The sequence below is a fragment of the Desarmillaria tabescens genome (assembly GCF_030435595.1).
Source record: "Desarmillaria tabescens strain CCBAS 213 chromosome Unknown EV420scaffold_40, whole genome shotgun sequence".
NCBI lineage: Eukaryota > Fungi > Basidiomycota > Agaricomycetes > Agaricales > Physalacriaceae > Desarmillaria > Desarmillaria tabescens.
Genome location: NW_026848339.1, coordinates 133,072 through 159,678, shown reverse-complemented (window position 1 = coordinate 159,678; position 26,607 = coordinate 133,072). Strand labels below are relative to the sequence as shown.

At 46.9% G+C, this 26,607-nt stretch overlaps 7 protein-coding genes across 7 annotated transcripts; 5 read left to right on the top strand and 2 right to left on the bottom strand.

Annotated features, from left to right (window-relative positions):
• Nucleotides 1-517: 517 nt before the first annotated feature.
• On the top strand, nucleotides 518-2,723 carry EV420DRAFT_1647202 (cytochrome P450; the record flags this gene model as incomplete). The annotated part of the gene is made up of 13 exons (XM_060478015.1): nucleotides 518-543; nucleotides 650-716; nucleotides 765-872; nucleotides 924-1,052; nucleotides 1,108-1,267; nucleotides 1,322-1,405; nucleotides 1,461-1,557; nucleotides 1,615-1,741; nucleotides 1,795-1,914; nucleotides 1,968-2,145; nucleotides 2,201-2,307; nucleotides 2,362-2,498; nucleotides 2,549-2,723. The coding sequence occupies 13 exons, from the start codon at nucleotides 518-520 to the stop codon at nucleotides 2,721-2,723; spliced, it is 1,515 nt and encodes a 504-aa protein (XP_060326639.1).
• Nucleotides 2,724-5,556: 2,833 nt separating this feature from the next.
• Nucleotides 5,557-13,404, top strand: EV420DRAFT_1647201 (cytochrome P450; the record flags this gene model as incomplete). The annotated part of the gene is made up of 35 exons (XM_060478014.1): nucleotides 5,557-5,688; nucleotides 5,738-5,830; nucleotides 5,885-6,013; nucleotides 6,067-6,226; nucleotides 6,275-6,358; nucleotides 6,410-6,506; nucleotides 6,947-7,090; nucleotides 7,143-7,317; nucleotides 7,374-7,510; nucleotides 7,564-7,717; nucleotides 8,782-8,946; nucleotides 9,006-9,113; nucleotides 9,352-9,511; nucleotides 9,566-9,629; nucleotides 9,693-9,797; nucleotides 9,855-9,980; nucleotides 10,079-10,154; nucleotides 10,207-10,384; nucleotides 10,440-10,546; nucleotides 10,601-10,737; nucleotides 10,787-10,917; nucleotides 10,968-11,002; nucleotides 11,055-11,135; nucleotides 11,205-11,254; nucleotides 11,309-11,424; nucleotides 11,479-11,579; nucleotides 11,644-11,772; nucleotides 11,829-12,123; nucleotides 12,178-12,274; nucleotides 12,325-12,463; nucleotides 12,501-12,620; nucleotides 12,674-12,851; nucleotides 12,907-13,013; nucleotides 13,062-13,195; nucleotides 13,242-13,404. 35 exons carry the CDS (start codon nucleotides 5,557-5,559, stop codon nucleotides 13,402-13,404), a joined length of 4,407 nt encoding a protein of 1,468 aa, XP_060326638.1.
• On the bottom strand, nucleotides 13,241-15,152 carry EV420DRAFT_833583 (uncharacterized protein; the record flags this gene model as incomplete). Its single annotated transcript, XM_060483648.1, has 4 exons — nucleotides 13,241-13,513; nucleotides 13,567-14,028; nucleotides 14,081-14,968; nucleotides 15,020-15,152. Coding segments are annotated over 4 exons (1,515 nt in total), but the record flags the coding sequence as incomplete, so codon positions are not given.
• A 2,246-nt stretch (nucleotides 15,153-17,398) lies between these two features.
• On the top strand, nucleotides 17,399-18,822 carry EV420DRAFT_1275471 (uncharacterized protein; the record flags this gene model as incomplete). Its single annotated transcript, XM_060467903.1, has 10 exons — nucleotides 17,399-17,419; nucleotides 17,476-17,526; nucleotides 17,586-17,684; nucleotides 17,775-17,877; nucleotides 17,924-18,066; nucleotides 18,120-18,162; nucleotides 18,212-18,238; nucleotides 18,291-18,360; nucleotides 18,415-18,480; nucleotides 18,531-18,822. 10 exons carry the CDS (start codon nucleotides 17,399-17,401, stop codon nucleotides 18,820-18,822), a joined length of 915 nt encoding a protein of 304 aa, XP_060326636.1.
• A 1,940-nt stretch (nucleotides 18,823-20,762) lies between these two features.
• EV420DRAFT_1750823 (uncharacterized protein) lies at nucleotides 20,763-21,021 on the bottom strand (the record flags this gene model as incomplete). The annotated part of the gene is made up of 2 exons (XM_060480344.1): nucleotides 20,763-20,915; nucleotides 20,944-21,021. Coding segments are annotated over 2 exons (231 nt in total), but the record flags the coding sequence as incomplete, so codon positions are not given.
• A 1,092-nt stretch (nucleotides 21,022-22,113) lies between these two features.
• EV420DRAFT_1711128 (cytochrome P450) lies at nucleotides 22,114-24,348 on the top strand (the record flags this gene model as incomplete). The annotated part of the gene is made up of 13 exons (XM_060479627.1): nucleotides 22,114-22,373; nucleotides 22,423-22,530; nucleotides 22,584-22,718; nucleotides 22,765-22,924; nucleotides 22,979-23,062; nucleotides 23,117-23,213; nucleotides 23,260-23,386; nucleotides 23,439-23,558; nucleotides 23,609-23,625; nucleotides 23,660-23,787; nucleotides 23,838-23,944; nucleotides 23,997-24,133; nucleotides 24,183-24,348. Exons 1-13 carry the CDS (start codon nucleotides 22,245-22,247, stop codon nucleotides 24,346-24,348), a joined length of 1,515 nt encoding a protein of 504 aa, XP_060326634.1. The 5' UTR covers nucleotides 22,114-22,244.
• Nucleotides 24,349-24,599: 251 nt separating this feature from the next.
• Nucleotides 24,600-25,817, top strand: EV420DRAFT_833319 (uncharacterized protein). The gene is made up of 2 exons (XM_060483647.1): nucleotides 24,600-24,626; nucleotides 24,680-25,817. Exon 2 carries the CDS (start codon nucleotides 24,699-24,701, stop codon nucleotides 25,587-25,589), a length of 891 nt encoding a protein of 296 aa, XP_060326633.1. The 5' UTR covers nucleotides 24,600-24,626; nucleotides 24,680-24,698; the 3' UTR covers nucleotides 25,590-25,817.
• Nucleotides 25,818-26,607: the final 790 nt, after the last annotated feature.

Sequence of the window (26,607 nt, the reverse complement as noted above, 5' to 3'; positions counted from 1 at the left end):
CAGCAATATATGTTGTTTTAAATATGTGAAGATCTCCATCAACTGAAAAGATGGATTACAGCACCTAATAGCACTAACATGACACTGCGTGTTACATCAATGATGTCATTATAATGACGTATTTCAATCACGTGACTGGACAAAATGTTCCGGGTGAAATTTTCGATATTGCTCCGAACTGCTGGAAAATGACTTTTAGACATTCAAAAATGCCCTCAAAAATTTCTGATTAAAATGACTACTAGTCTTTCATTAACACAATTATCAACAAAGTAACTCCAGGGAAACCATCTCCATACATCTTTCTATCATCCTCTGGAAGTATTTTGAGTCAGCAGCCCGACGTGATGGAGGAGATGTCGGTCGAAGAAGTCGGCGCGCTTTGCTTACATAACACGTGCTGGAAAGGGACGGCCTCTACCTTACCTCGACGAAGCTTCTTCGCAGCACGGATCTCGGGCACTACAACTGACAAATGGGAAATGAGTCACCGGCCTATACTTCTGACTTGTCTGTCATGCCCGTAGTGCCGATAGTCTCATGGTGAGTAGGTATATAAATGCCAGTCTCATTGCTTCCCAACTGACATGGCTCTGAATGAAAACATCAACCTTGGGTAACAAACGGACATTGCCTTGCTGCTACGCAGCTTGGGTCTAGCCACTGTACTCCTACTTGCTTGGCAACTTCGAAGGGCTATCGTCAACAGAGCCAAAGTAGGTTATCGCACAAACTTTCCCTGGCAGATACTGACCCTGCCACAGCTGAAAGCTATTCCTACAGTCGGATCATCTGGAATCATCACGTCTTGGAAGGATGCCTTCAGATTTGTCTTCCACGCAAAAGAAATTATTCAAGAGGGTCATCGAATGGTGTGTATTGCGCCGTCTCGCCAATAGCTGACGTCCCTCATTTTCAACTAGCACTACGGATCGGCATTCAAAGTTCCAATGCTCGACAAATGGATGATCGTAGTGAGCGGCGCCGAGAAGATCAACGACATTCGAAAAGCTTCGCCCGAGCAGCTGTCTTCGAAGGATGCAGGAGCAGAAGTACGCAATCTCTCCTTGTTTTGGGCTATAGTGTGATTCTGATGAGCGATTATAGATTTTACAGATAGACTATACGATTGGCCGTCGTTTTAACGAGGACCACTATCATGCGGACGTCGTTCAAAGTTCTTTGACGCGCAACATTGGTGCATGCTTCGCCGATATTCAGGATGAAATTCAAGCGGCCTTCAAAGATAATGTACCAATGACTGAAGGTACAATATCTCGTGGTTTTCTATCAGGCCATCCCCTAATACAAGTGCTTGTAGACTGGATCGAAGTCCCCGCGTACCAAACGATCTTACCAATCGTATGCAGAGCGAGCAACCGGATGTTCGTTGGGCTCCCTCTTTGTTAGCCGATTTCTTCGTCTCATTGAAGACTCATTGATCTGACCTGTTATTCAAGGTCGCAATCGCGATTACATTAACTTCAATATCAATTATGCTGTCAATGTTATAACCTGCGCCCAAATCATCCGCCTTTTCCCTTCAATCCTAAGGCCGTAAGTTCCTCCCATTGGACCGGATGTTGTTCAGGCTGACCTGCTTTGTGCGACCAGAATTGTGGGTTCCATCGTTACGCCCCGCAAGCACGCGGCAGTCAAGATGGAGAAATTTCTTGGTCAAACCATACGAGAACGATTGCATCAAGACGATGTACACGGCAAGAATTGGCCGGGAAAGCCGGTGAGGCATTCAAAACACTCTCGCAGAAACACATTTGCCTTATACAGCGATAGAATGACCTTCTCTCATGGCTTATTGACGCGACAAACGGTGACAGCGAGCGACGTACAGTGCAGGACTTGATAGTTCGGATCCTTGGCTTGAACTTTGCATCCATTCATACGACGTCTATGGTGTGTCTATTGAACTTAAATAAAGTTGGAACAGCTAGTAACTATACGCTCAGTCATTTACTGCTGCTCTGTATGCATTAGCTGCGCATTCAGAATACGTTCAAACCCTCCGCGATGAGGTGGAAACCGTGTTCGCAGAAGAAGGTCGGACTAAAGCTGCGATGGGAAAGATGAATAAGCTCGACAGTTTCGCGAAGGAAGCTCAGAGGCTATATGGTGGAATCGGTGCCTGTGAGTCGTCATTACCCTCACCATCACAACAATGCATTCTGACCATAAAGTGTAGTCAGCATGCCTCGTGTGGTTAAGAAAGACTTTATGTTCTCGGATGGAACGGTTGTTCCTGTTGGCAATCAAATAGCTGTTGCTGCTTATTCCACGCATATGGACGAGGTAGGCACAAGTTTGGGTTTCATCACCGTCTTACTCAAGAGTTTTCCCACACAGGAGAACTACGAGGACCCATTGGAGTTCAAGCCATGGAGGTTCTCCGATAAGAGGGCAAAGGAGGGCGAGGGCATTCGTCACCAGATGGTAACGACTAGTTTAGATTACCATTTGTTTGGCAATGGACGATTCTCTTGGTGAGTCTACACTTCAAAACCGAAAACCTTTAGCTCACTCTTGTTCACAGCCCGGGTCGCTTCTTCGCCGTTAACGAATTGAAGGCCCTCATGTCTCATGTTCTTTTAAACTATGACGTGAAAATGGATAAGGTTCCTGAAGCTGGGTGGTTCCTCTCTGATCAGTTCCCTAACCAGAGCAGTAAGGTGCTGTTCAGAAAGCGCGCGCCTGCCATGAAGGTATAAGTACAGGAATGGCTAGATTATGCATCGAAATAGCGGGTTTAATATAAATTGAATGGTGCACTGGTTGTACACGACATAACACACGTTTCAAAGCAACTCTGTTCAGTGTTTGGGCGCTCCAACGCAGGTGGACCTTTCGCTAATATAGGCTGGAGGTCGATTCCCTCCCGTAGTTACAAGCAAGCAATGAATGCTCTAGTGCCGGGTTGGCAGCAGCAGTGAATACGTCTTCGAATCAGCTGTCTGTTTTAAACCGGATGCCCCTGAGGATGAGCGCTTTGAGTGGCACAGGGTGGAGAGCTGTGAGTATCAAGTATCATAGTCTGACATTGAATGACTTCCGAATCCTGTGACCAGCAGGCGACAAGGGTCTTACAGTAATATTGGTACAGTTGCCCTGCGTGATGCTCTTGAAAAATGTCCAATTCATTGGCTTGTACGATAAAAACGTTTGAAAGGATAGCAGTTACAAGGGAAACAAGGAAGACGTTCGTTAGATAGGGATGTCGAGTCGAATGTAATCAAGAAGCTCTTGGGGAAAAGGATGGCCAGACTCGCCGCGTATGCTATCCTTGAACAGCGCCGTCTACAGCACGGATCAGTGGTTTCCTGGGAAGAAGAAATACAGCAACGCACGATACTGAAAAGCTAATCTTCTCGATACCGGGGGAAACGACGAGAATATGCACCGCTGCAGAAGGAAATTGCGAGGGAACGGAGGGAGATAATCGATGATGGTGGTACGGAAGCAAAAGTGGTCACGGTCATTTGATCTTCTACCACCACGACCCTGCCGACGATGCTTGTGAATTCAACTACCTTCCTCGTCATTTCTGTCGACGCCGGCGCCTACCGCATTCAACGACATGGAACCTCTCCCATTCAAGAGTTTGGCTGGCATCGTAGAGGAAAATCGCCATCCGGAGTCGTTAGTGGGATGCATTACAGCGCTGCCAGAAAACAAGTCTGTCCTACTTTGAGGATGTCGAGTCAAGCGTAGGAATATAGTCTGGCTATTGGTACGTCGTATGCTTTCCCACCTGACTTTATCTTATTGGTGGTGTAGAGGCAGACCCGGCTCGTCAGCACGACCGCCTTTTCCTTGGACGATAAAGATGACGGGAGTGTCATGGACGGTAACGGTACGGCATCTCTGTACCTCTTACGAGCATTCGGGATTGGTGTGAGGTATCACCAATATTCTGTGTATGTCTACCTTTCTTTCTAGGGAATATCTCAGCCGATTCTTCTCCCTTGCAGCTATCTCACACTTGATGCTCGGACCTCGGTTGCCTTTTCACGGAACAGAGAAGATTTATTTGATACAAGTCCTCGAGCTATCAAAACATGACGGGATGCGCCAACGTCGTCCCAGTTCTGCACTACAATTTTCATGCAGGATGGACCCTGGACCCCGGATGGTACATTGTCGCTTTCCTCTCGCGCGCAGAAGATTGACCGGTCGCGAAGGAATGTGAAATATGAATGGTACCGACACTCTGGTGGCAGAGCATGCGCTTAAAAGAACCCTGCTCCCATGTTAGCGTCTACTATAACTTTCGGAGACGTAGGTCTGGGAGCAGAACCTTTTCTTCTGCGGGGAAGCGAACCAGCTCTGGGTTCGAGATGGCCCTTTGCAGGAATGACTGGACCGAAATTCGGTCGGGTGAATGAGATGAAGAAAGTTACGCCTCGACGTTCTCGAAGGCTGCGATGATCTTTATCTGGAGCGGATAGTATGAAACTCGTCGGCGTCCCGGGGACGGAGTTTAGAGAGTCGAAGGACTCGGTGGACGACGACGAGGGGGTATGGTTGTACAATGCCGCGATGGACATTGACGAAGCTGACAGGGTGCTGTGATGGTTGTGGTAGGTGTTCATGTTGCTTTTGGTCTAGGAGTACTTAGCTAACGGGTATTTATACTGTTCTCCAGGGTGCCCCTCTTGAGTATAGGAGCCATGTTCGAAAATGTTTCCGCGGCGGCATAATTATATCCACATCGGCATTATACTGTCCTTCAGGCAGCCGTCAATCCTCTATCAGATCCCAAATGGCGCAGAGCCTAAGCGGTCAGGCTGGCTTAAGGAGCAAGGAGCCATCCATCGATGAACTTGCTATTTCACGAATGCTTCCGTGACGTGATCAGGACCCGTGGATGCATTTCTATTTTCCCTGCTTGGCTCAGATTGGGAGGATGGGATGATTTAATGATGTAGTAGACGTCAGTTGAAAGAAGATGTCGTGTGCGTATCGTCTCCTAAATTTTGGTATACTGGTCTAACGGCTGTACTGTCTGCAGCAGGGACCACTAAACTGGGAGACTCTAATTGTTGTACTCACTGAAACAGAGAGACCATGCGGGAAGCAAAAGGCGGCCAGTATTGCTAATATGGCGAGCCATACACTCGTGCTGTTGGCTCGAGATAAAATTAGGATCCCCACAAGACGACACATGCGTTGAACAGGTGTGATATGGGACCATATTGGCATATTCGGACCTTGACTATCTGAATCAATATTAATGCAAGAACGATAGTATGAAACAGGAAACCCATCGTTCCGTGTGTATCGCAATGGTATAACAGGCTGGTACATCCTTGCATCTACACCGTCACTATAGTGACTATTTTTAATAGTCGGCGGGTAGGCATCATTACGCAGTAGCACCCGTGCGATTGGAACAAATATACTGCTTACAGCAGTGATTAGATTCGTGTAAATCAACAGTGTCTTTCCTAAGACGCACGGGTCGGACTTGTGACCTGCCTATGTGTTCGGACGATGGTGCGTACACATATAAACCTGAGTCTCCCCTTGATTCCCATTTGACATATGGCTCTTAAAGAATATTTCGAACTTCCATGGCGAGTAGACATCAAAACCTTCGTGATACGCGGTCTGGGTATAGTCACCGCTTTTCTGCTTGTCCTGCAAGTTCGAAAGGCCCTAAAAACCAGCGCGAAAGTAAGCTACTACACTACCTTCGTCCTGGTGAATGCTGACATTATTGTAGCTGAAACACATTCCGGGTCTAATAATGTCTTGGATAGACGCCCTTAAGTTCATCTTTCACGCAAAGGCGATCATCCAAGAGGGTTATACAAAGGTGTGTACCGAGCCGCCTCATTAGTATCCTCGGAATTCAATGATTGCCTTATAGTACTATGGGTCAGCATTTAAAGTGCCCTTGATTGATAAATGGATGGTCGTCGTGAGTGGCGCCGAGAAGGTTGACGATATCCGGAGGTCTTCGCTCGAGCAGCTGTCTTCTCTGGACGCGATCATAGATGTGAGTATGCCTTATAGTGAGACTCTGTATAGTGCTCATAACGACGCCTATAGCTTTTGCAGATGAATCATACTATGGGTTACAGCTTATGTGTTGACCCTTACCACGCCGAAGTTGTGCGAGGCGCTTTGACTCGTAACATTGCCACACGTTTTGCGGACGTTCATGATGGGATAAAGGCAGCCTTTGAAGACAATATACCGATGACTGAAGGTATGGAGACCTGGCAAATTTAAGGTACCCTGGCTGATATCGTGATAGACTGGATTGAAGTTTCCGCATACCAGACAGTTTTGCAAATCGTATGCAGAGTGAGCAATCGGATGTTTATCGGACTTCCCATCTGTAAGTAAGCCATCCCTATCAGTGCTTTGTCAATGCTAACCTGTCCTTAAGGCCGTGATCCCGATTACATCAAGCTCAACATTGATTTCACTATCGGCGTTTTCGTTTACTCTCGTATCATCAACCTTTTCCCCAGGATCTTCAAACCGTAAGTTACTAGAGCTCAATGTTGCCGAGGCTGAAAACATCTTCGCCATAAGACTTCTGGGAACCCTCTTCACGCCTCGCCGACGTGCCTTAGCCAAGATGAAGAAATTCTTGGATGAAACTATACGGGAGCGCCTGCATCAAGAAAACATTCACGGCAAAGACTAGCCAGGAAAGCCGGTAAGAGAATTCCCTGGACCAAACCTTCACCGAGTATCTACTTATAGACTGACAGAATGACCTTTTTTCGTGGATAATTGACGCGACTCGTGGCCAAGAAGAAAGACGCACGATACAAGACTTGAGTACTCGAATACTGAGCCTGAATGTAGGAGCGATTCATACGACGTCTATGGTACTTACTCTGGACTACAATTCCAAGGCCAACAGCTGACTCGATCTCCGGTAGACGTTTACAATCGCTCTCTAAACTTTGGCTAGACACCCGGAGTATACTGAAACTCTCCGAGCTGAGGTGGAATCAGTCATCAATGCAGAAGGATGCACGAAAGCTGCAATGGGAAAGATGAATCAGCTTGACAGCTTTTTGAAGGAAGCGCAGAGTGTACGGCACTGTTGGCGTTTGTGAGTTGGTAGTCGGCACTCTATATCGCTTTGCACTGACAACTGCGCACAGTCGGAATGCGTCGTGTCGCTCAAAGCGACTTCGTTCTTTCGGACGGGATTGTTGTTGTGTACGTAATGTCTGGAACCGGCGTTCACTGTGTGGACACTGCCGTGTAATACTACCTACCTACCTACCGACGGGCACTGAAATCGCAGTGGCTGCTTTGGCTACGAATACGGACGAGGTAAATCATGCGTGATGTGAGCATAATAAACCTTGTATTCACCGACGTTTTTACAGTGGAACTATGAAAATCCGTCAGAGTTCAGGCCCTGGAGGTTTTCTGACAGGAGGAAACAAGAGGGCGAGAACCTCCACCACAGGATGGTCACTCCTAGCTTGGATTTCATTTTCTGTGGTCATGGACGACCGGCATGGTGAGGATATTCAGTAACGTCTTTATTAGTTCCGAGAGCTAATCGTCCTGTAGTCCCGGCCGTTTCTTCGCCGTCAATAACCTCAAGGCTCTCATGTCGTATGTTCTTCTGAACTTTGACGTGAAAATGGATACGCTTCCCTCCTCCACATGGTTAGCCGGCGATCAGATTCCTGATCAGAGCATTAAGGCGTTGTTCAGGAAGCGCGTACGTACGCCGTAAATGATCCAGGCGAGATTGGATACCGAAGAACGGGATACACTTCTAAATGTTTCCGGTCGTAGCAGACTTGTGCATAATGCAAAGGAGGTTGAAAAGTCTCTTCAGACTGCTCATCCATATTTTAACTGGTCAAAAGTCGCCTGCTTCTTTGTGTCTTCAAGTCTATCAGGATTGGTTTGTCCCGGTACGTGTATTAGACACAGAGTAAACGTGGCCGCGGTACTAACAAGAGAGTAGAAAAATGCAGGCCCCGGGAGAGAAGAAATATACTCCCTTCACAATCAAGAAACATTGTTTAGCTACGTGCTTGAATCGCAGCCTCTGGCGATAACTCAGAAGTTCTCACTTGATAACTGTGCACTTGTTGTATAGCATCATTTGATGCATTGACGCTCATCGTTGTAGAGACATACTTTATTATAAGTTTATTATTCGTGCGTCGGACGGGACACTTAACATCCATCCATCCATCCTTTGGATAAACGACACGTGCTGATTGATACTTCAACAGGCTGAACGTCATAGTTACACCTTTGGGAAATGACAAGGACTTCTCTAGGGCGTACGAGTCACTCCCGAGCGGTTTCACGAGACGTCAGAAGATGCATCACACCATCTACCGTCCCTGACTTCCGAGAATTCCACGAGCAACAGTGGCAGATGTTGGCTTGGTCTTCTCGGATGAGACGTCCACCGTCACTGCATTACAATTACAGATCTACGCAACGGCCAGACGCCGAAGAGACACTTGTACCCCACAATGCTAGGAGCCGAACTTGAGTTTTGATGTTGGATACTTGTACCAAATCTTAGTCTCCTCGCTCCAAACTGTCTTCAACTCACCTGCTCTGGATCTGCTACTGTCGTTGTGCATCTTAAATCCGTTCAACAGGAGGACCACATGATCATGCACCTTGGAGAAAGTGACACGCTTCGATAATGCTTCTTTCCAGAACGGATGGTGAGAACTGGACAAACAGAAAACGAGTATACGGCCGCCGTCCTTGTGGTAACCCTAATCGAAGCGCCGGTATTCTCATGGTAAACAGGTATATACATACCAGTCTTATTGCTTCTCTATCGACATGGGTCTCCAAGAAAACGTCAACCTAGCGCAACAAGTGGACATTGCCTTACTACTGCGCAGTTTAGGTCTAGCCGCCACATTCCTTCTTGCCTGGCAACTTCGAAAGGCTATCGACAACAGAGCGAAGGTATGCTATCACATGAACTTTCCCTGGCAGATACTGACGCCTTCACTTGGCCGTCACAGCTGAAAGCTATTCCCACGGTTGGGTCTTCTGGAATCATCACGTCTTGGAAAGATGCCTTCCGATTCGTCTTCCATGCAAAAGAAATTATTCAAGAGGGTCATAGAATGGTGTGTATTGCGCCTTCTGTTCGGTATCTCAGAACGTCGTATTTTCGTCTAGCACTACGGATCAGCATTCGAAGTTCCGATACTCGATAAATGGATGGTCGTAGTAAGCGGCCCCGAGAAGATCAATGACATTCGAAAAGCACTGCCCGAACAGCTGTCTTTGAAGGACGCAAGCGGAGAAATACATGATTGCTCTTTGTTTGGGGCTATAGTGTGATTCTGATGACTGCGATCATAGCTTTTGCAGATAGACTATACGATTGGCCGTCGTTTCAATGAAGACTCTTACCATACCGATGTCGTTCGAGGCTCTTTGACGCACAACATTGGCACGCGCTTTGCGGATGTGCAGGATGAAATTCAAGCGGCCTTCAAAGATAATATACCAGTGACTGAAGGTACAATATCTCGCGGCTTTCTATCAGGAAATCCCTTAATATAAGTGTTTGTAGGCTGGATAGAAGTCCCTGCATATAGAACAATCTTACAAATTGTATGCAGAGCGAGCAACCGGATGTTCGTTGGGCTCCCTCTTTGTTCGTAGACCTCCTCATCTCAAAACCCGTTGATTTAACCTAGTACCCAAGGCCGCAATCGTGATTACATTAAACTCAACATCAATTACACTATAAATGTCGTCGTCTGCGCTCACATTATTCGCCTTTTCCCTTCAATTCTAAAGCCGTAAGCTCCTTCAATTCGACCCGGTATTGCCCAAGCTGACCCACTTCTTGTGGCCAGAATCGTGGGATCCATCTTCACACCCCGCAGGCATGCAGCAGCCAAGATGGAAAAATTCCTTGGTCAGACTATACGGGAACGATTGCACCAAGACGATGCGCATGGCAAAGATGGGCGGGAAAGCCGGTAAGAGATCTAAAGCTACTGTCGCCGAACGTCTTTGGTCTAATTCGACGGAAGAATGACCTCCTTTCGTGGCTTATTGACGCGACTAATGGTGACAGCGAGAGACGCACAGTGCAAGACTTGATAATTCGGATGCTTGGCTTGAACTTTGCAGCCATTCATACGACGTCCATGGTGTGATTATTGAAATTTCAAGTTTGAATGGCTAGTAACTTTACGCTTTCAGACATCTATTGTTGCTTTATATGCATTAGCTGCACATTCGGAATACGTCCAAATCCTTCGCGATGAGGTAGAAACTACCATCGTAGGAGAAGGGTGGACTAAAGCTGCGATGGGAAAGATGAATAAACTGGATAGTTTCGTTAAAGAAGCTCAGAGGCTATACGGTGGAATCGGTGCCTGTGAGTCGTCGTTACCCTCATCATCACAACAATGCATTCTGACCATCGAGTGTAGTCAGTATGCTTCGTTTGGTCAAGAAAGACTTTATATTCTCGGATGGGACGGTTGTTCCTGCTGGCAATCAAATCGCTGTCGCTGCTTACCCCACACATATGGACGAGGTAGGCATAATTCTGGGTATCGTCACCGTCCTTCTCAAGGCTTTTACTACACAGGAGAACTACGAGGACCCATTGGAGTTCAAGCCGTGGAGGTTCTCCGATAAGAGGACAAAGGAGGGTGAGGATATTCGCCACCAGATGGTGACAACTAGCATAGATTACCTTCTCTTTGGCAACGGACGACCCGTTTGGTGAGTCCACACTCCAAATTGAGAGCGCGGAACTGACTCTTGTTCCCAGCCCAGGCCGTTTCTTTGCCGTTAACGAGTTGAAGGCCCTTATGTCTTATGTTCTTTTGAACTTTGATGTGAAGATAGATAAAGTCCCCGAAACCAGGTGGTTTCTCTCTGATCAGTTCCCTAATCAGAGCAGTAAGGTGCTGTTCAGGAAACGCGCACGTCTAGCGAAGGTGTAAGTACAGGCATGGCTAGCTCTTACACGATATATATTGGACAAGTACGCTGGCTGTATATGATGAAAACCCGCATTTTAACGCAACATTGTTTAGTATGTGAACGCCATCATGATGCTCTTTCTGGCACTGAGTGGTTACCATCGTTTCCGCCACTGCCTATGCATACCCCAGCTGGTATGAAGGGGACCACTTTGCTACTCAATGAATACTCACTATGAGCTTCTTTAAACGATTAAATGACAGGGAAATGAATATTTCTTACCTGTTTCGGTCCGGCGTGCGTACTTTACGGAGTACGTAAAATAGCCGACCTGGTTTCTCAGCGTGCAACTCCATGGCATTCAAAGAGTTCGTCAGTATCGTACGAAAATTGGACGGCACTTCGCTGCTGGGCATCCTGGGTTTGTCCTTTGTATTTCTGCTTGCGTTCCAGTGTCGACAGGTTTCAAACAACCGGGGAAAGGTGAGTGGGCATGCATATTTTCATGGCTTATTTTCACCACGTCACAATTGAAAGGTATTCCTACGGTTGGGTCCTCTAGGTTCATCGCATCTTGGAAGGATGCTTTGAAATTCCATTTCCCCTCAAAGGAAATTATTGAAGAAGGCTACAGAAAGGTTCGTTTTGAATCGTCTCAACTGTTGTTGAGGTCTTTGGGAAGCTGGCTAATTTCTTGCATAGTACTACGGGTCAGTGTTCAAAGTGCCGTTGCTCGACAAATGGATTATCGTTGTCAGCGGCGCTGAGAAGATTGATGAGATTCGAAAATCCTCGCCTGAACAGCTGTCTTCACTGGATGCAACCTCAGATGTAAGAATTTCTCCAAGATGTGCGCTAGCGGTACAATATTGACTATGGCGATTCAGCTTTTGCAGATGGACTATACGATGGGTAGCAGCGTGGCCGCTGACCCTTACCACATAGACATCGTGCGAAACGCCTTGACCCGTAACATAGCTGTTTGTTTTGCGGACGTTACAGACGAGATTCAAGCGGCCTTCAATGACAACATCCAGACGACTGAAGGTACCAATTTTAATTGTCTGTTTAGGCTCCACGCCTATCAAGTTACTGTAGATTGGATCAACGTTCCTGTACACGATAAAATTCTCCAAATTGTATGCAGGGCAAGTAACCGCATGTTTGTCGGCCTTCCTCTCTGTCAGCATTTACCCTTGTCAAATATAAGAACGCTAACCGGAACTATCCCTGCAGGCCGTACCGAGGATTATATCAAGCTCAATATCAACTTCACGGTCAACGTTTTCGTCTGCGCTCATATCATCAACATTTTCCCATCGTTCCTGAAACCGTAAGTCTTCCCGTCGAATGGGATTACTGACTAACATTTCATTTGATTAGAATTGTAGGATTCCTCTTGACACCCCGGAGACGCTTTAGCTCAGGCGGAGAGATTACTCGGTCAGACTATTCGAGAACGACTGCGCAAAGAGGACCTCCATGGAAAGGATTGGCCAGGGAAACCGGTAAGGAATTACTGGTCCATTTGGTAGTGTCTGGTGTCATAACCGCTGTAGAATGATCTCCTCTCATGGCTGCTCGACGCGACCAAGGACAACAAGGAAAAACGTACTGTACAGGATTTGACCACTCGTCTCCTTGCCTTGAACCTGGGGGCCATCCATACAACGTCCATGGTATTGTCAAATTCAAAGTTCAAAGGCAACCATTGAGCATCATACCCTTTTAGGTATTCAAGACTGCCGTGTACACATTAGCTGCACATCCGGAATATGTTCAGATTCTCCGAACCGAAGTTGAATCAGCCATTGCGGAAGAAGGCTGGACCAAATCTGCGGTTAGTAAAATGGATCTTCTCGACAGTTTCTTGAAGGAGGCTCAAAGGCTCTATGGAGATCTCGGGGTCTGTGAGTCGCCGTGGATATTCTCGCCAGGTGAATAAATTCAAATCATCAAGCACAGTCGGTGTACGTCGTACGGCGCGAGAGGATTTCATCTTTTCAGATGGGACAATCGTGCCAGCCGGCAGTCATATCGCCGTAGCGGCGCTCTCCACCCATGTCGATGAGGTAAATGCATGATTTCCGTCACCGTTATCTTTCACTTAACGTATGCAGAAGAATTACGAAGATCCGTTACAGTTCAGGCCTTGGAGGTTCTCTGAGAGGAAACAGGAAGGTGGGGGTATCCACCAGCAGATGGTTACCCCCAGCCTAGATTATGTTCTCTTTGGTATTGGACGGTCAGCATGGTGCGTATATCTGAACACCGACGTTCTGAAACTGACCCTTATTCAGTCCAGGACGCTTTTTCGCCATAGACACGCTGAAGACCCTCATGACTCATGTTCTCCTGAACTTTGACGTGAAAACAGACGGCATTTCCACCGCAGGCCAATTACCTACTCACCAAGACCGAAACAATGACATCTTCTTCAGGAAGCGCGCGCGCACGCCATAGTGGAGACCGGTTTGTTCTGACAAGAAATATATGTTTTGTAGTGATACACAAATGAGCATGGGTTTACAAAAAATAAATCAGTCAAAAGTCCTTTGTATGCAGTAGCGCCCTGTGATATAAAAGGTGAGAATGTATACCAGATCAGTCAGAATGTCAACTGACGTTTAACAAGTTCGACTTCCAGGATACCTCTGGCTTTCAGTAAAGGCATTTTATCCTCAACTTGACGCTTCCATCCGACATATTCTGTTGGATGCTCACGGCCATGACATATAGTACAGGGGTACTTGTCCTTGTAGCATAGAAAACACTTGCATACGCCATGCTCACGGGCGTGGCATGCAAAGCAGTAGCATGTGCCATGTGAACTGTCATGCAGCCTGATATGAACACATTGCAGCGCAGGCAACGGCAGTGCATCCAGGTGAGCGTCAAACTGAGCCCAGGCGTGGACAGACTGGTCCAAGCTGTGCTCCCAGTTGTGACACACTTGCTCTATCTTCAATGTCCGCAACGTAGGACTAAGGCGCACTCTCAGTAACCGCGAGTCCAGCGGAGAGGCCAAGATCATGAAAAAAGAGGAGAGGCTTCTGAGACGACTCAAATCCAAACGGACCTGTTGATCTTTGGAAAGAAGCTGGTGAGAATAATATAGTCAAAGAAGATGGTGACATACCTGTCCAAGCGTTAACATCTAGAATGAAGTACTCGAGCGATCCCTGCATCGCGTTAAGCAGTCTCTGAACGAGTGATGCATTGTTCTCATAGTACATTTGGAGAGAGAGATGATGGACAGAGCTGATATTGTACAGAGATTGACTGAAGAACATCCATGCAATGTTGCTGCATGTTGCGGCCCCTGCCATAGTCAAAGACTCCAGTGCGGGTAGGCCTTTCGGTGGAGGGCGAATCGGCGGATAGTTTTCAGAGGTCCAATCTGCTCCGTTATCAGTGACGATCGACAGATGCTTTAGCGCCGGGTTGGCAGCGGCAGTGAATACGTCTCTGAATTGTTTATTCCCTTGATATGTGATGCCATTGGAAATGAACGTCTTAAGTGGTACAGAGCGGAGAGCTGCGAGGAAGACTTTGCGTCTGGCGACTGGAAAATCGGTCCAAAATCCCTGGTATTGGCGAGCAACGAATTCGACATGAGACAGATTATGGAGAGATTTAATGATAGGAACGAGAGAGATTTCCATCAAAATTTCCGACATCATTGAGTTTGCGTGAATTCCGAATCTTGTGACCAACGGGGCGACATGAGGATAATTTTTGAGTAATGTGGCAAGGTTCTCGCAATGGTACAGTTGCCCTGCATATTGTTCCCGAAATTCGTCTAATTCACCTTTGTGCACGATAAACACATTCGAATAGATATGATAGCGGCTGCAAGGAAGTAAGGCATGGCATACAAGGGAGCACGTCCGCAAGGTTGGAGCATCGTCGTGCAGGAAGTCGAGAATGTAATCAAGGACCTCTTGGGGCACAGAAGGACTCACATCGCCCGGTGCCGTGTCCTTGAACGGCGCCGTCATGACAGTCCGAGTCGTTCTTTGTATACCTACCGCATGTATCAGTATTTTTTCTGAGAGGAAGAAATACAGCGACGCACAAAATCCAACAAAGTGATGTCCACCGAAGAGCCGTACAAATACTCCAAGGAAGGAGAAAATTATTGAGTGCAGAGAGCAATAGGGGTACCGGAAGAGCGGTGATGATGGTACGGAAGCAAGAGTGATCGCATCGCTTCCTCATGGGGCAGGGCAGCCCTCTGCCTCCTTACCACCATCACCACCACCACTAGGCGCGACAATATTGATAAATTCTTTACTCTCCACAATCGTCGACGCTGAAGCATAACACCTCCAAGCGATGATATCGACGAGGAACGTCGTGGCTCCTATACAAAAAGTCGCCTGGCCACTGGCGTTGTAGGGCTCATTACTGGGATTTGTTGCGATGGCGTCGGTAAATCAGGTGTGTTCTACTTTGAAAAGGCCAAACGAACGCCGGAATAGAAGAGCGTGGCTGTTGGCACTGCAGTGAGTCCTACTTTTTTTCCTACCGACTTCATCTTATATATACGCCATAGAACGAACTCCATCCACTATCGTGAAACGCAACACATTTCTTTGGACGATAAACCGACGAGAATACTATGGGTGGTAACGATGGAACGGTTTGGTCTGCCCATTCAAGCGTTTGGAACCGACGCGAGGTCCCTACAACCGCAATCGGAACATATACGAAGCCAGCATAATGCGTACGTTCACGAGCAGTGAGATTCTCACAAAGGGCTTATATCCTACAGCTCCGTTGATTTATCGCAGAAAAGGAATTTATTCCAGAACAAAAAAAAAGTCCGTGAGCTATCGAAATACACGCAGTATACCGACATGATCTCCTAGTTGCACTACAATTTTCATGCAAGATGACCAACCCGGCATTTTCCCTCTGCTACTGGAGAGAGGCCAAGGTTGACCCCGTCGCGGAGAGACGTGAATGATACCAACACCCTAGTGGCAGAGCATACGACGGCGAACACTTAAAAGAACCCCGCCTCCATGTTAGCGTCTACTACAGTTTTCGCAGGCGCAAGTCTGGGAGCAGAAACCTTTCTTCTGTGCGGAAGAGACCCAGCTCTGGGTTCGAGATGGCCCTTTGCAGGAATGACTGGACCGAAACATGGTCGGGTGAACGAGATGAAGAAAGTCACGCCTCGGCGCTCTCGAAGGCTGCGACCGTATCCATCTGAAGCGGATAATATGGAACTCGTCGGTGTCCCGGGTACGGAGTTGAGAGAGTCGATCGACTCGGTGGAGGACGACGAAGGGGGATGATTGTACAATGCTGCGATGGGCATTGATAAAGCTGGCAGGGTGTTCTGATGGTGGTTGTAAGTGTTCATGTTGTTTCTGGTCTAGGAGTATGAAATTAATAGGTATTTATACTCTTTTCCATGTAGCCCCTCTCAAGTATAGGAGCTAGGTTCCAAAATACTTCCACGGAAGCATATATACCCCCGTGGCAGGCTCCTTCGCCAGAGGTACTGCAGTGTCAAAGCGATGTGCCGGCTTAATTTTGACGTTAAAACCCTCGTTTCCACAATGCGGAGATTTCTTCTAAGCGATTCATATCAATTCATCTTCTTGATCTTGTCGCCTGACTCCAACTGAACATTATCCGGCCGTATCTATAAGCCCAGGTGCCAGTATTCGGGCAGACGTTGTTAAACCCGAACACCTCTTATACTTCAAAGTGCTTACTTGTATGTGCGAACTTTGGTTTTCCTCCTCCCAGCGCTTTCAAATCGCCGAGATTCCATAATACAGGCTTTTTCTGCCGAGCTAGATGGGATATTGGTAACCTTTCGGTTCCGAGATTGTTTGATACCCGCATAATAGAGTTGAAAGAAATAATCGAGTTTGGGGCGTCCGTTTGAGATATCTTTTCGTTGCGCTCATCGCTGTCCTCGAATATCCTCGAAGCCATCATTTCAAATATCACACCAATCGATTTCGTAAAGGCTAGCCTTGCCGTTCGGAACATAACCGCCTCAAAGAGCCGAAGTGCGCTGTATCTATTCTTCCTATACCTTCAACAGCCAAAAGCTAATTTCGCCTACAGGTCCGAGTGTACCGTTACGCACTACACATATAGGCATTGAACACGGCCGCTTTGTACCATGACATACCACCCCATAATGATCACGACACAGTGATACCGAATCTGTGGCTAATGACGGCAGGTGAAACTTTGAGAGGGTGATGCACCGCATACAATTGGTCTGCGGGATAAGAACCTTTCACCGAAGATCACTTGTATGATTTCTCAGGACAGGCAAAGAAGGCTTTATCTCGGCACGGCAGTCTCATGACTGTATATAAGTCAGAGGATGAACACAGAATTGCATCTTGACCTGCATGCAATGGCTGGTTCCACCCCGGGTAAACTTGCAGCCCAACAGGCGCATACGGACCAAGAAATGGTCATGTACTCGCTCGGACCTTGGGTATGTGAAGCTGTCTTTCCTGGAAATTGGTTACTCGTATCGACATGACTACTTAGCTCGTCGGAATGTGTCTGGATTTATTTCTTCAAGGAATATTAACGTCCCAGGTTGGCGTCTTTGGTTTTCAACGTCAATGGTCCAGATCATCATCGTCGACTCCTTCTAGTTCTTCAACTACTATGCGTGGTACGGCAAATCCGACACCTGGAAGTTTACAACTGCAGTCGGCGTTCTTGCGGTTATGACTACCCTTAAGACTATACAGGTCTGTTCCCAAATGCGGATTTTCGGCATGTTTACCGGTGATCTTTTCTAGGCATTGTACGCGTTCTTCTCATTAATGAATTTTACTGAGCTGACTACCCATGGCAGCGCGATTGTTTGGATACAAGATATAGTGTACTTCAACGATCTCGACAGCGCTCTGCAAATGAGGTTCTACGTCTGGTATCAGATGGGTATGGACCCTTTCACACTGACGCATGTCCCTTCTCATAATTACAGGTAATGCCATAATGGTGGCGTTTATCGCCTTCTACGTGCAATGCTACTTCTGTTATCGTCTCTGGGCCGTTTCTTCACGGTATTGGGTTGTATCGCCGATTCTCTTCCTCTACGTCTTTTCTTTGGGAACGGCTGCTGCTGCAGTACGTTCAGTTTTTTAAATCGCTGAAAATGTATTCTGATATTCTCGTCTAAGACGTATTATATTGTACTCGCCGATCCTCGATTAGGACATTGGTGTATGCATGTCTAACTCGACCTAGGCTAAAGCTGAACCGCATTAATTAGTATCCGTTCATTATGCCACTGAGTTCGGTATCTGTCATGTTTCATCTCTCTGTTCTTGCCTTTTCTAACTCTTTTGTAGTAGGTGACGTGTTACTGGCAGTTACCATGGCATATTTCCTTCTACGCACAAAGAAACGCGTCCTACCTCAGTACGTCTATGTGTACTTCTCTTCTTGTTCTCACCAGCGTCCGTATCGACTTAGAACGAAGAACTTGCTTGATTCATTGGTCCGCCTAACATTTCAGACGGCCACGCCGGCTGTCATAGTGTAACATCTTCTTTCTTCCCGTCGACGCTCGATCTAACCTGATTTATTAGCGCGTTACTCAACCTGATATTCATCTTTCTCCCTGACCCTTACGTGAGGGGCATTTCTAGCGCTTTCATCCAACCCCTCCCGAAGCTCTATGCGATCAGTATGATGTGGACTTTGAATGCAAGGAGAGATATACGGATAGCTTCCTCCAGTCTGAGTATTTATACCAGCCGGAATTATGCGCAGGACTTGCCCAGTCCAACATTTCCTAGATCCCCTAGGTTTACCCATGAAATACCCATGAACAGCTTCCAGGTATTGAATGTCGTTGTCTATGTCATAACCATCCGCTGATATGGGCGGTTATAGACATCAGGGTCTAGCATGCTGTTCACTGATACCGAATCTACGAAGCAAGGACAGGCTACCCCGGCCACAGCTTGTGACAATGTTTCGTGCTTATGAACCCTTTATATTGTTATTACAACACGCAGCGGACATCTGGACATATTCCAGTAGTATACACTACGGACTCTTCGATATATGGTCATCACGATCAAGGCGGGCTTGAGATCGTTTTAAGGTTCTTGTTACTTTGATAGAATCGTATAGAGGACTTTTATCTTGGCAAACCAGAGTAGAACTTGTCCATAGTTAGCACACAGCGATTCTATCTACGGTTCTCTGAAATGCCGTACATGAAATATGCCGAGACTCGGAAATACAGACAGCAATGAAGGGAGACACGGGACTAAGGTTGTTGCTCATATTAAATCGCAACCGAGAACCGTGTTTCCAATATTCCGACCGTGACGGAAAATAATCCAACGAAGTACAAGACGCAGCTTCTTCTTTGGCCTCGTTCGCAACTTACGGCTACTTACATCTGATGGACGATTTAAATTAGGAAAGATACATTCAGTCGTTCTTCTGCCGGGACTACAGCCCGCAGCTTATGATGAGGTGATGACATGCGGAATTGTGCCTTACTAGAGTACTTGAGCAAATTGTGGGCGTTTCGCAAATAGTGACCTTATGTACGGTCCTCGGGAAGAAAAGGTACTGTACTGCAGTTGAATGATGATGTTGGGAGATAGTGAAAGGGCCAGTATCAGTGGACCACTAGTGCAGAAGGGAAGAGCACAGCCGCTTTTTCGTCATTTATTTTGAGCACTCCGGAGCAGCTGACGCTCGTGCAGGCTAACTAGCACCAGCACTTCGTTGGATAAATATCCTAGATATAATGCCTACGGTCTGTTGAACGACGGAGTCTCAGATTCTCGGAGGTGATTGGAATCAGGGAACTCTGGGGGATAGATACAAAGTTCAAAATAAACCGGTAGAGGCGCCCGTGCGTTTTATAACTTTGGAATGTAGACTGCTTTAGCTTTAGTAGTCTGTGTTCGACGCGTACGAATGCCGCCATGGAAGTATATTTGCTTCCATGGAAGCATTTTCGAACATAGCTCCTATACTCAACAGGGGCCACATGGGAAAGAGTATATATACTCATTAGCCACGTACTCCTGGACCAGAAACAACATGAACACCTACCACAACCATTACAATACCTTACCAACCTCATCGATGTCCATCGCAGCATTGTACAATCATTCTCCCTCGTCATCGTCCACCGAGTCCTTCGACTCTCTAAACTTCGCGCCCGTGACGCTGACAAGTTCTATATTATCCGCTTCAGATGGATACGGTCGCAGCCTTCGAGAGCGCCGAGGCGTGACTTTCTTCATCTCATTCACCCGACCGAATTTCGGTCCAGTCATTCCTGCGAAGGGCCATCTCGAACCCAGAGCTGGCTCTCTCCCCCGCAGAAGAAAGGGTTCTGCTTCCAGACTTGTGCCTGCAAAAATTGTAGCAGACGCTAATATGGGAGCAGGATTCTTTTAAGTGTTCACCGCCGTTTGCTCTGTCACTGGAGTGTTGGTATCGTATATTTCACATCTCTCTGCAACGGGGTCAACCTCGGCCTTTTTTCAAGTCGCAGAGGGTAAATGCCGAGGTAGTGATATCAGGTTCACGGTGTCTAAAGATTTTAGTGCAGCTACCGGGAGAGATCATGTCGGTACAGCTGGTCGTATTCCGACACTTCATGGACTTTTGAATTATCGAAGAAAATTTCCTTCTTCTGAAGTCGCGGCATTGACTGGTCTAAATGAAATCAGATAAGCGAGGTTGTATAAATTGACCGGAAGGCAAGAAAGACACTCACGACACAACGATTTATCCTGAAGTGAGTCCAGGCGTAAAAAGTGAACTATAAACAAATGCTAACGTACAGGGCAACTGCCGCACAATAGCTCGGACTCGTCGGGCAAGCGTGAAGAGTTCCATATCTTGACACCACTCAACGTCGATTCGTAAGTGGTATCCTTGAAGCTTATGACGGCGGAAAGTATGGCGACAGCTAGGTCTGAGCAGGCGGTAACAAGCTGCCATCTATAAGTATCCACAACGCACCGCAAACGCCATCTTCAGAACTGTGTAAGCTTTGTATAACAGGAAGGAAATAGCAAGACTGAATGTTTCATAGGACATATTATTCGCTACAGTTAGAAACTTTGCTGCTATCACACCAGCTCTTCTTGCCTGAGGGTACAGACCGATTCTATGTGCTACAGGGACGAAAGGCAGTAAGGTCATAGCTGTTTAAAGACTGGAACGAGAAAAAACTGACTAAGAAAACGCATCCACGATCCTCACGGCTAACGGTGAATTCCGACGTTGTATATCAAAAGATCTTACAATCCTCCCGATGCGGATGTGGTAGTCATGCGACAGAAACGAACATACAAGAATATCTTCTCGCTGTTTGACTCGAACCTTCTGCAAGGGTGTACTCGGCAAGGTTGAAACGAATAAGACGTCGCGTAGAAAAATCGGGCGCAGCCACGGTAGATATTAGGATTGGGCGCTCTCCACCATCTCTAGGGCCCAGTTACTTCTTCATGGTACCAGGAACGTCGGGTTCGAAGTTGGAAGTGAGAACGGAGATGGCGCCGACAAAAGCAACGATAGCTGAGTATTTTTTCTGTGGCTGCCGGATTCGGCACGAGCATTTAGGGCGAGCCGGTTGCACGTTTCTCGGCCCGAGCATCCGTTTCGTCCTTCCTTTCCAAAGCATAAACATTCGAACTTCGGTGGCTTGGACACTACACTACTTGTATTAAGAACCAGCGCTTTCTACTGTGTTAAGTCTCAGATACTCCTTCGTCTTATTGCTATTAGCTGTCTTTGCTTGCTACTCAGGAGTTCGTGCACTCCTGGAGTCGAAGTTTAGTTCCGTGTATCGCCCAAACGCCTGATCACCAATTGGCCCGGTTTGCAATCAGCATTACGCACCTTCCAGAGAGAAACAAGTATATGATGCACTCGGAACGTAACGTATCCTTACTACTTACTGGCACACGGCCCCGTTGCTTGTGATCAAGGGTACTCACACCAAACTCGTCAGCCTTTCCACGAACCCGATTAACAATTGCCTTGGTCACCAGGTACCGTACAGTGTTATCGCAGTGCTCTCCACAAAATATTACATCCATTCATCGATAGAACCCAGTGCGAATGAACTCTCTGGGGCAGTATGACGTCTCATCGTCTCTTCGCAGCACGGATTGAGGGCACCAATGTAAATAAAGATGAGTAAGTGCCCGCGGCGTAGCCCACGGCCCACGGCATAGGGTGTACTACTTTTGCCAATCCGAGTACGCACCGTATTCTATATAACCGGCAGGCTATCTGTGTTTCTCATACAACATAGTATGGCTCTTGAAGAATACACAGATCTCGCACGACAGGTGGACAAAACTTTTCTGCTTCGCAGTTTGGGTCTAGCCACTGCATTTCTGCTTGTCTTACAACTTCGAGGAGCTTTGGTTAATAGAGCCAAGGTAAGTCATTACACCGATTTTGTGCTGGGGTATACTAATGTTGTCGCAGCTGAAAGCCATTCCTACGGTCGGGTCTTCTGGAATTCTGACGTCTTGGAAAGATTCCTTCAAATCTGTATTCCACGTGAGGGACGTCATCGAAGAGGGTTATAGAACGGTGTGTATCCGTTTGTGTGGCTCATATACGAGGCGGCTGATTTTTTTGCCAAGCACTATGGAGGAGTTTTCAAAATACCTTTCCCAGACAAATGGATGGTTGTCGTTACTGGTAACGAAAAGATGAATGATATCCGGAAGGCCTCAGATGAGCAACTGTCCTTCGCAGACGCAAGCATAGATGCTCGTGTTTTATGTTTGAGTTGCAACTCGATTCATATGACATTGGTTATAGAACTTTCAGATGGACCACACAGTAGGTCACAGGCTCTCTGCAGACCACTACCATGTAGATGTCATACGAGGCCCCTTGACGCGCAATATCGTTGCATGCTTTGCCGATGTTCAGGACGAAATCAAAGCAGCCTTCAAGGATTACATTCCGATGAATAAAGGTACGAAATCACACGGTCTTCCATCAGTTTCTTCCCGCCCTAATACACTTGCAGACTGGACCGAGGTTCCCGCATACCAAACGGCTCTGCAAATTGTATGCAGAGCAAGTAACAGAATGTTTGTCGACCTTCCTCTCTGTAAGTCGCCTCCCTGTCTCAGGGACTTGTTATTGATTCGAATTCATCCTCGAGGCCGCAATCGCGATTATATTGACCTCAATATTAATTTTACTGTCAATGTTACTGCCTACGCTCATGTTCTCAACCTTTTCCCTTCATTCCTAAAGCCGTAAGTCCTTCCAACTCTACATTGCCTAGGCTGATCCATAAATCAGAATCTTGGGATCCATCTTCACGCCTCGCAGAAACGCCACGGCTAAGATGGAGAAATTCCTCGGTGAAACAATAAGGGAACGATTGCGCCAAGATGATTTATATGGCAAGGATTGGCCGGGAAAGCCGGTGAGATTCAAAGCCACTGTTGCTGAAAAATATTTGACTCATACAACGACAGAATGACGTTATCTCGTGGCTCATCGATGCAACAAATGGTGATGGCGAGAGACGCACAGTACAGGACTTGATACTTCGGGTGCTTGTCATGAACTTTGCAGCTATCCATACGACGTCCATTGTATGGCATATATTCACCGACTTGAGTGACTACTAACTCTGTGCTCCTAGACATTTAATATCGCTCTGTATGTATTAACCGCGCATTCAGAATATGTCGAGACTCTCCGGGACGAGGCAGAAGCAGGCCATCGCAGAAGAAGGCTGGACTAAAGCTGCGATGGGAAAGATGAACCAGCTCGACAGTTTCATCAAGGAAGCTCAGAGACGGTATGGTAGCGTCAGTGTCTGTGAGCCTTTACCCTCCCTATTTTCTGAATGCACCCTAACAATCGGGCAGTTAGCATGGCTCGCTTGGTAAAGAAAGATTTTGTATTTTCGGATGGCACCGTTGTCCCTGCTGGCAATCAAATTGCTGTCGCTGCTCAATCCATACACATGGATGAGGTAGGCACAGGTTTACTGTCATTGGCGTCCTTCTCATCTTTGGCTTTTGTAGGGAAAGTACGAAGATCCATTAGAATTCAAGCCGTGGAGATTTTATGATATGAGAAAGGAGGAGGGCGAGAGTAATCGTCATCAAATGATCAGCCTGGACCTCGATTATGTCCTTTTTGGAAACGGACGACCGGCATGGTGAGCCTATGTCAAAAATCTGGGAGCCTGATGCTGATTTTGTTCGCAGCCCGGGTCGCTTCTTCGCTGTCAATGAGCTAAAGACCCTCATGTCTTATGTTCTTGTGAACTTTGACGTGAAGATGGACAAGGTTCCCGAAGCCGGGTGGTTCCTCTCTGATAGATACCTGAATCCAGACAGTAAGGTGCTGTTCAGGAAGCGTGCGACCGTGTGAAGGTGAACGAATATAGCTAGCCTCTTGTATATCGAAGTAGAGTTTCTGCCTCCCATTTGATAGGTTATGGCTTTGCTGAGAAAACGTCAGTTTAACTTGGCACTGACATACGGACATGGTGCGCTGAGAGCGATAAGGACAAAGATATTAATGGTAATAAAACCCCCACGGCCACGCCTCTCTTTCTCCAACCGCCACCATCTGTTTTGCTCAAGTCTTTGGCCTCGCATTTTCTCTACTTTCATGGAATTGAAAAAGTTTTTTACTTAGAGATCTCAGTGTGTTCCCTGCTCCCCTATCCTGGAATAAGTGCGTTGATGTAACAAGACAGATTCTCACCTCCTTGTATTATGGAACCCCCATCACTGGAATCGCGCCAACATATCCCTCAGGAACTCGTTGACTATATCTTTGGATATCTACATGAAGATATCTCAACATTACGGACATGTTCAATCGTGTCGCATTCATTCCTGTTTTCTGCTCTGCCGCACATCTATCACCAAATAATACTTGTTCATTCTCTCGAAGTGAACCGGTTCTGGAAATACCATCCTGGAAGGTTGTATCAATGTGACAAATTTTCCAATCTACTACTTGCCAATCCCGTTATCGCTCGTTCCGTCAGGACGTTAGGCATATATTCAGACACTCACGGACTTGAACTTCTGTGCCGAAGTCCTTCACTCCCCTCCATATTAATCTCGCTTTCGAATCTTACGCGCATCGGTATGGTTAACAGACATTCCGTGTCTGATTGGATGCGCTTTCCCGAAAATTTACGGTCTGCACTCCTTTCAGTGTTCCAATCTCCTGCCCTCACAACGTTGCATCTCGACGGAGTGGAGAACGTACCAGACAGCGATGCCCAACGTATACTCGATAGAGGGTCTTCAAGTTCTTTGAGACATCTATCGCTGAAGTGGGTCAATGTACCGCTCCGTCCGCCTATGAGGCAGTCTCAGGAGAAGTTACCAGTGCTGGAGTCGCTGACCTTAGCGGGTGACAAGGGAAATCTCATTCTCAACCATCTTATGTTGCCAAATACATTCTTCGACATGCGTCCTATCCGAAAGTTATCGATACAGGTGTCTGAAGCTTATCCCAGGCTTCCTGACATCGAGAACGCTCTTGATGAACTGAAGGAATCCCTAGAGCATCTTATATTTGATGTGAGCACGGTCGATTATCGCGGCGAGTATGTTTTTCTTGTATCAAACCCTGGACTGATCTTCAGCTAGGAGCATCGCAATTTTGTCTCAGCGATTATAGGCGCCTGAAGTACTTTCATATGGTCATCAGTTCCTTCGGCAGGCAGCTTTTCACGCCAGTCCCCTGTGAGAGTCTGCACACTTTCATTATAGAGTTGGTATCCAGCAAACCTGGCATACAACCTTGGAGGCAGGCCATTGATACCTATTTGTGCACTAGTCAGACTTCTGCACTGCAGCAGGTGAAAGTTAAGCTCCATGATTGTTCGCATGGACGATGCGAACCTTACTGGTGTGACGGTGATTATCTTCTGGACCATCATCTCGATTGGAAGAATCGAGTTGAAGAACAGCTTCCCTTATTACGCAGCAAAGGTATCCTGACGGTTGAAGTGGTTCCAAGTAGGTTCTACTCTTTCTGTTGAATTTCCCGCAATTCCTCATAGTAATAATTTGTAGAACGTCACACGGTATGGGAGGAAGACTAAACAGAAGTCCATGTGCGGTGTAATCACCCAAGATTTCCATTCCTTAGGATCCAGATGAGCATATGGGTCTCGGGATTGATGCAGGTGAAACGACATCTCATGATGATCAGTAGAGCTAAAGTCAACCTCATTTCGCGTGTAACTCGTTTCATTTACTGCGTCCGTTTATCTTTATGTGGAGGAACAATGACGTTGAAATCACCGTCCTTGCACATCGAGCTTACCTCTGCTCATCATCGAAATTATTATCAAGGGGTTACCGGACTGTCAAGCCGGTACACCCGGTCGGTCGGTCGGTCGCCTTCGAGAGGCCTTAAAAAAAATTCTATATCAATTTTTTTCTGCACTAATCAGCTCAAAAGTGCCATGAGGAAGCAATAATTGATGAAGAATAAAGATCTCACTGAGGATGTTGGCTGTGTGATTCTGTTAAGCATCTTCTCAGTGATAGAGATGACGAAGGAATAGTCCTGCCAGCTTGCTGATGAGGCGGATTTGGGGATTCCGGCAACGTCTAGACGGGAGAGCTCGGTTACTACCGGTAACTGCTTCTAACTAGT

Bases quoted from the DNA above. Each gene is read 5' to 3' on its own strand.
- EV420DRAFT_833319 (XM_060483647.1), top strand. From the start codon at position 24,699: ATGGAACCCCCATCACTGGAATCGCGCCAACATATCCCTCAGGAACTC.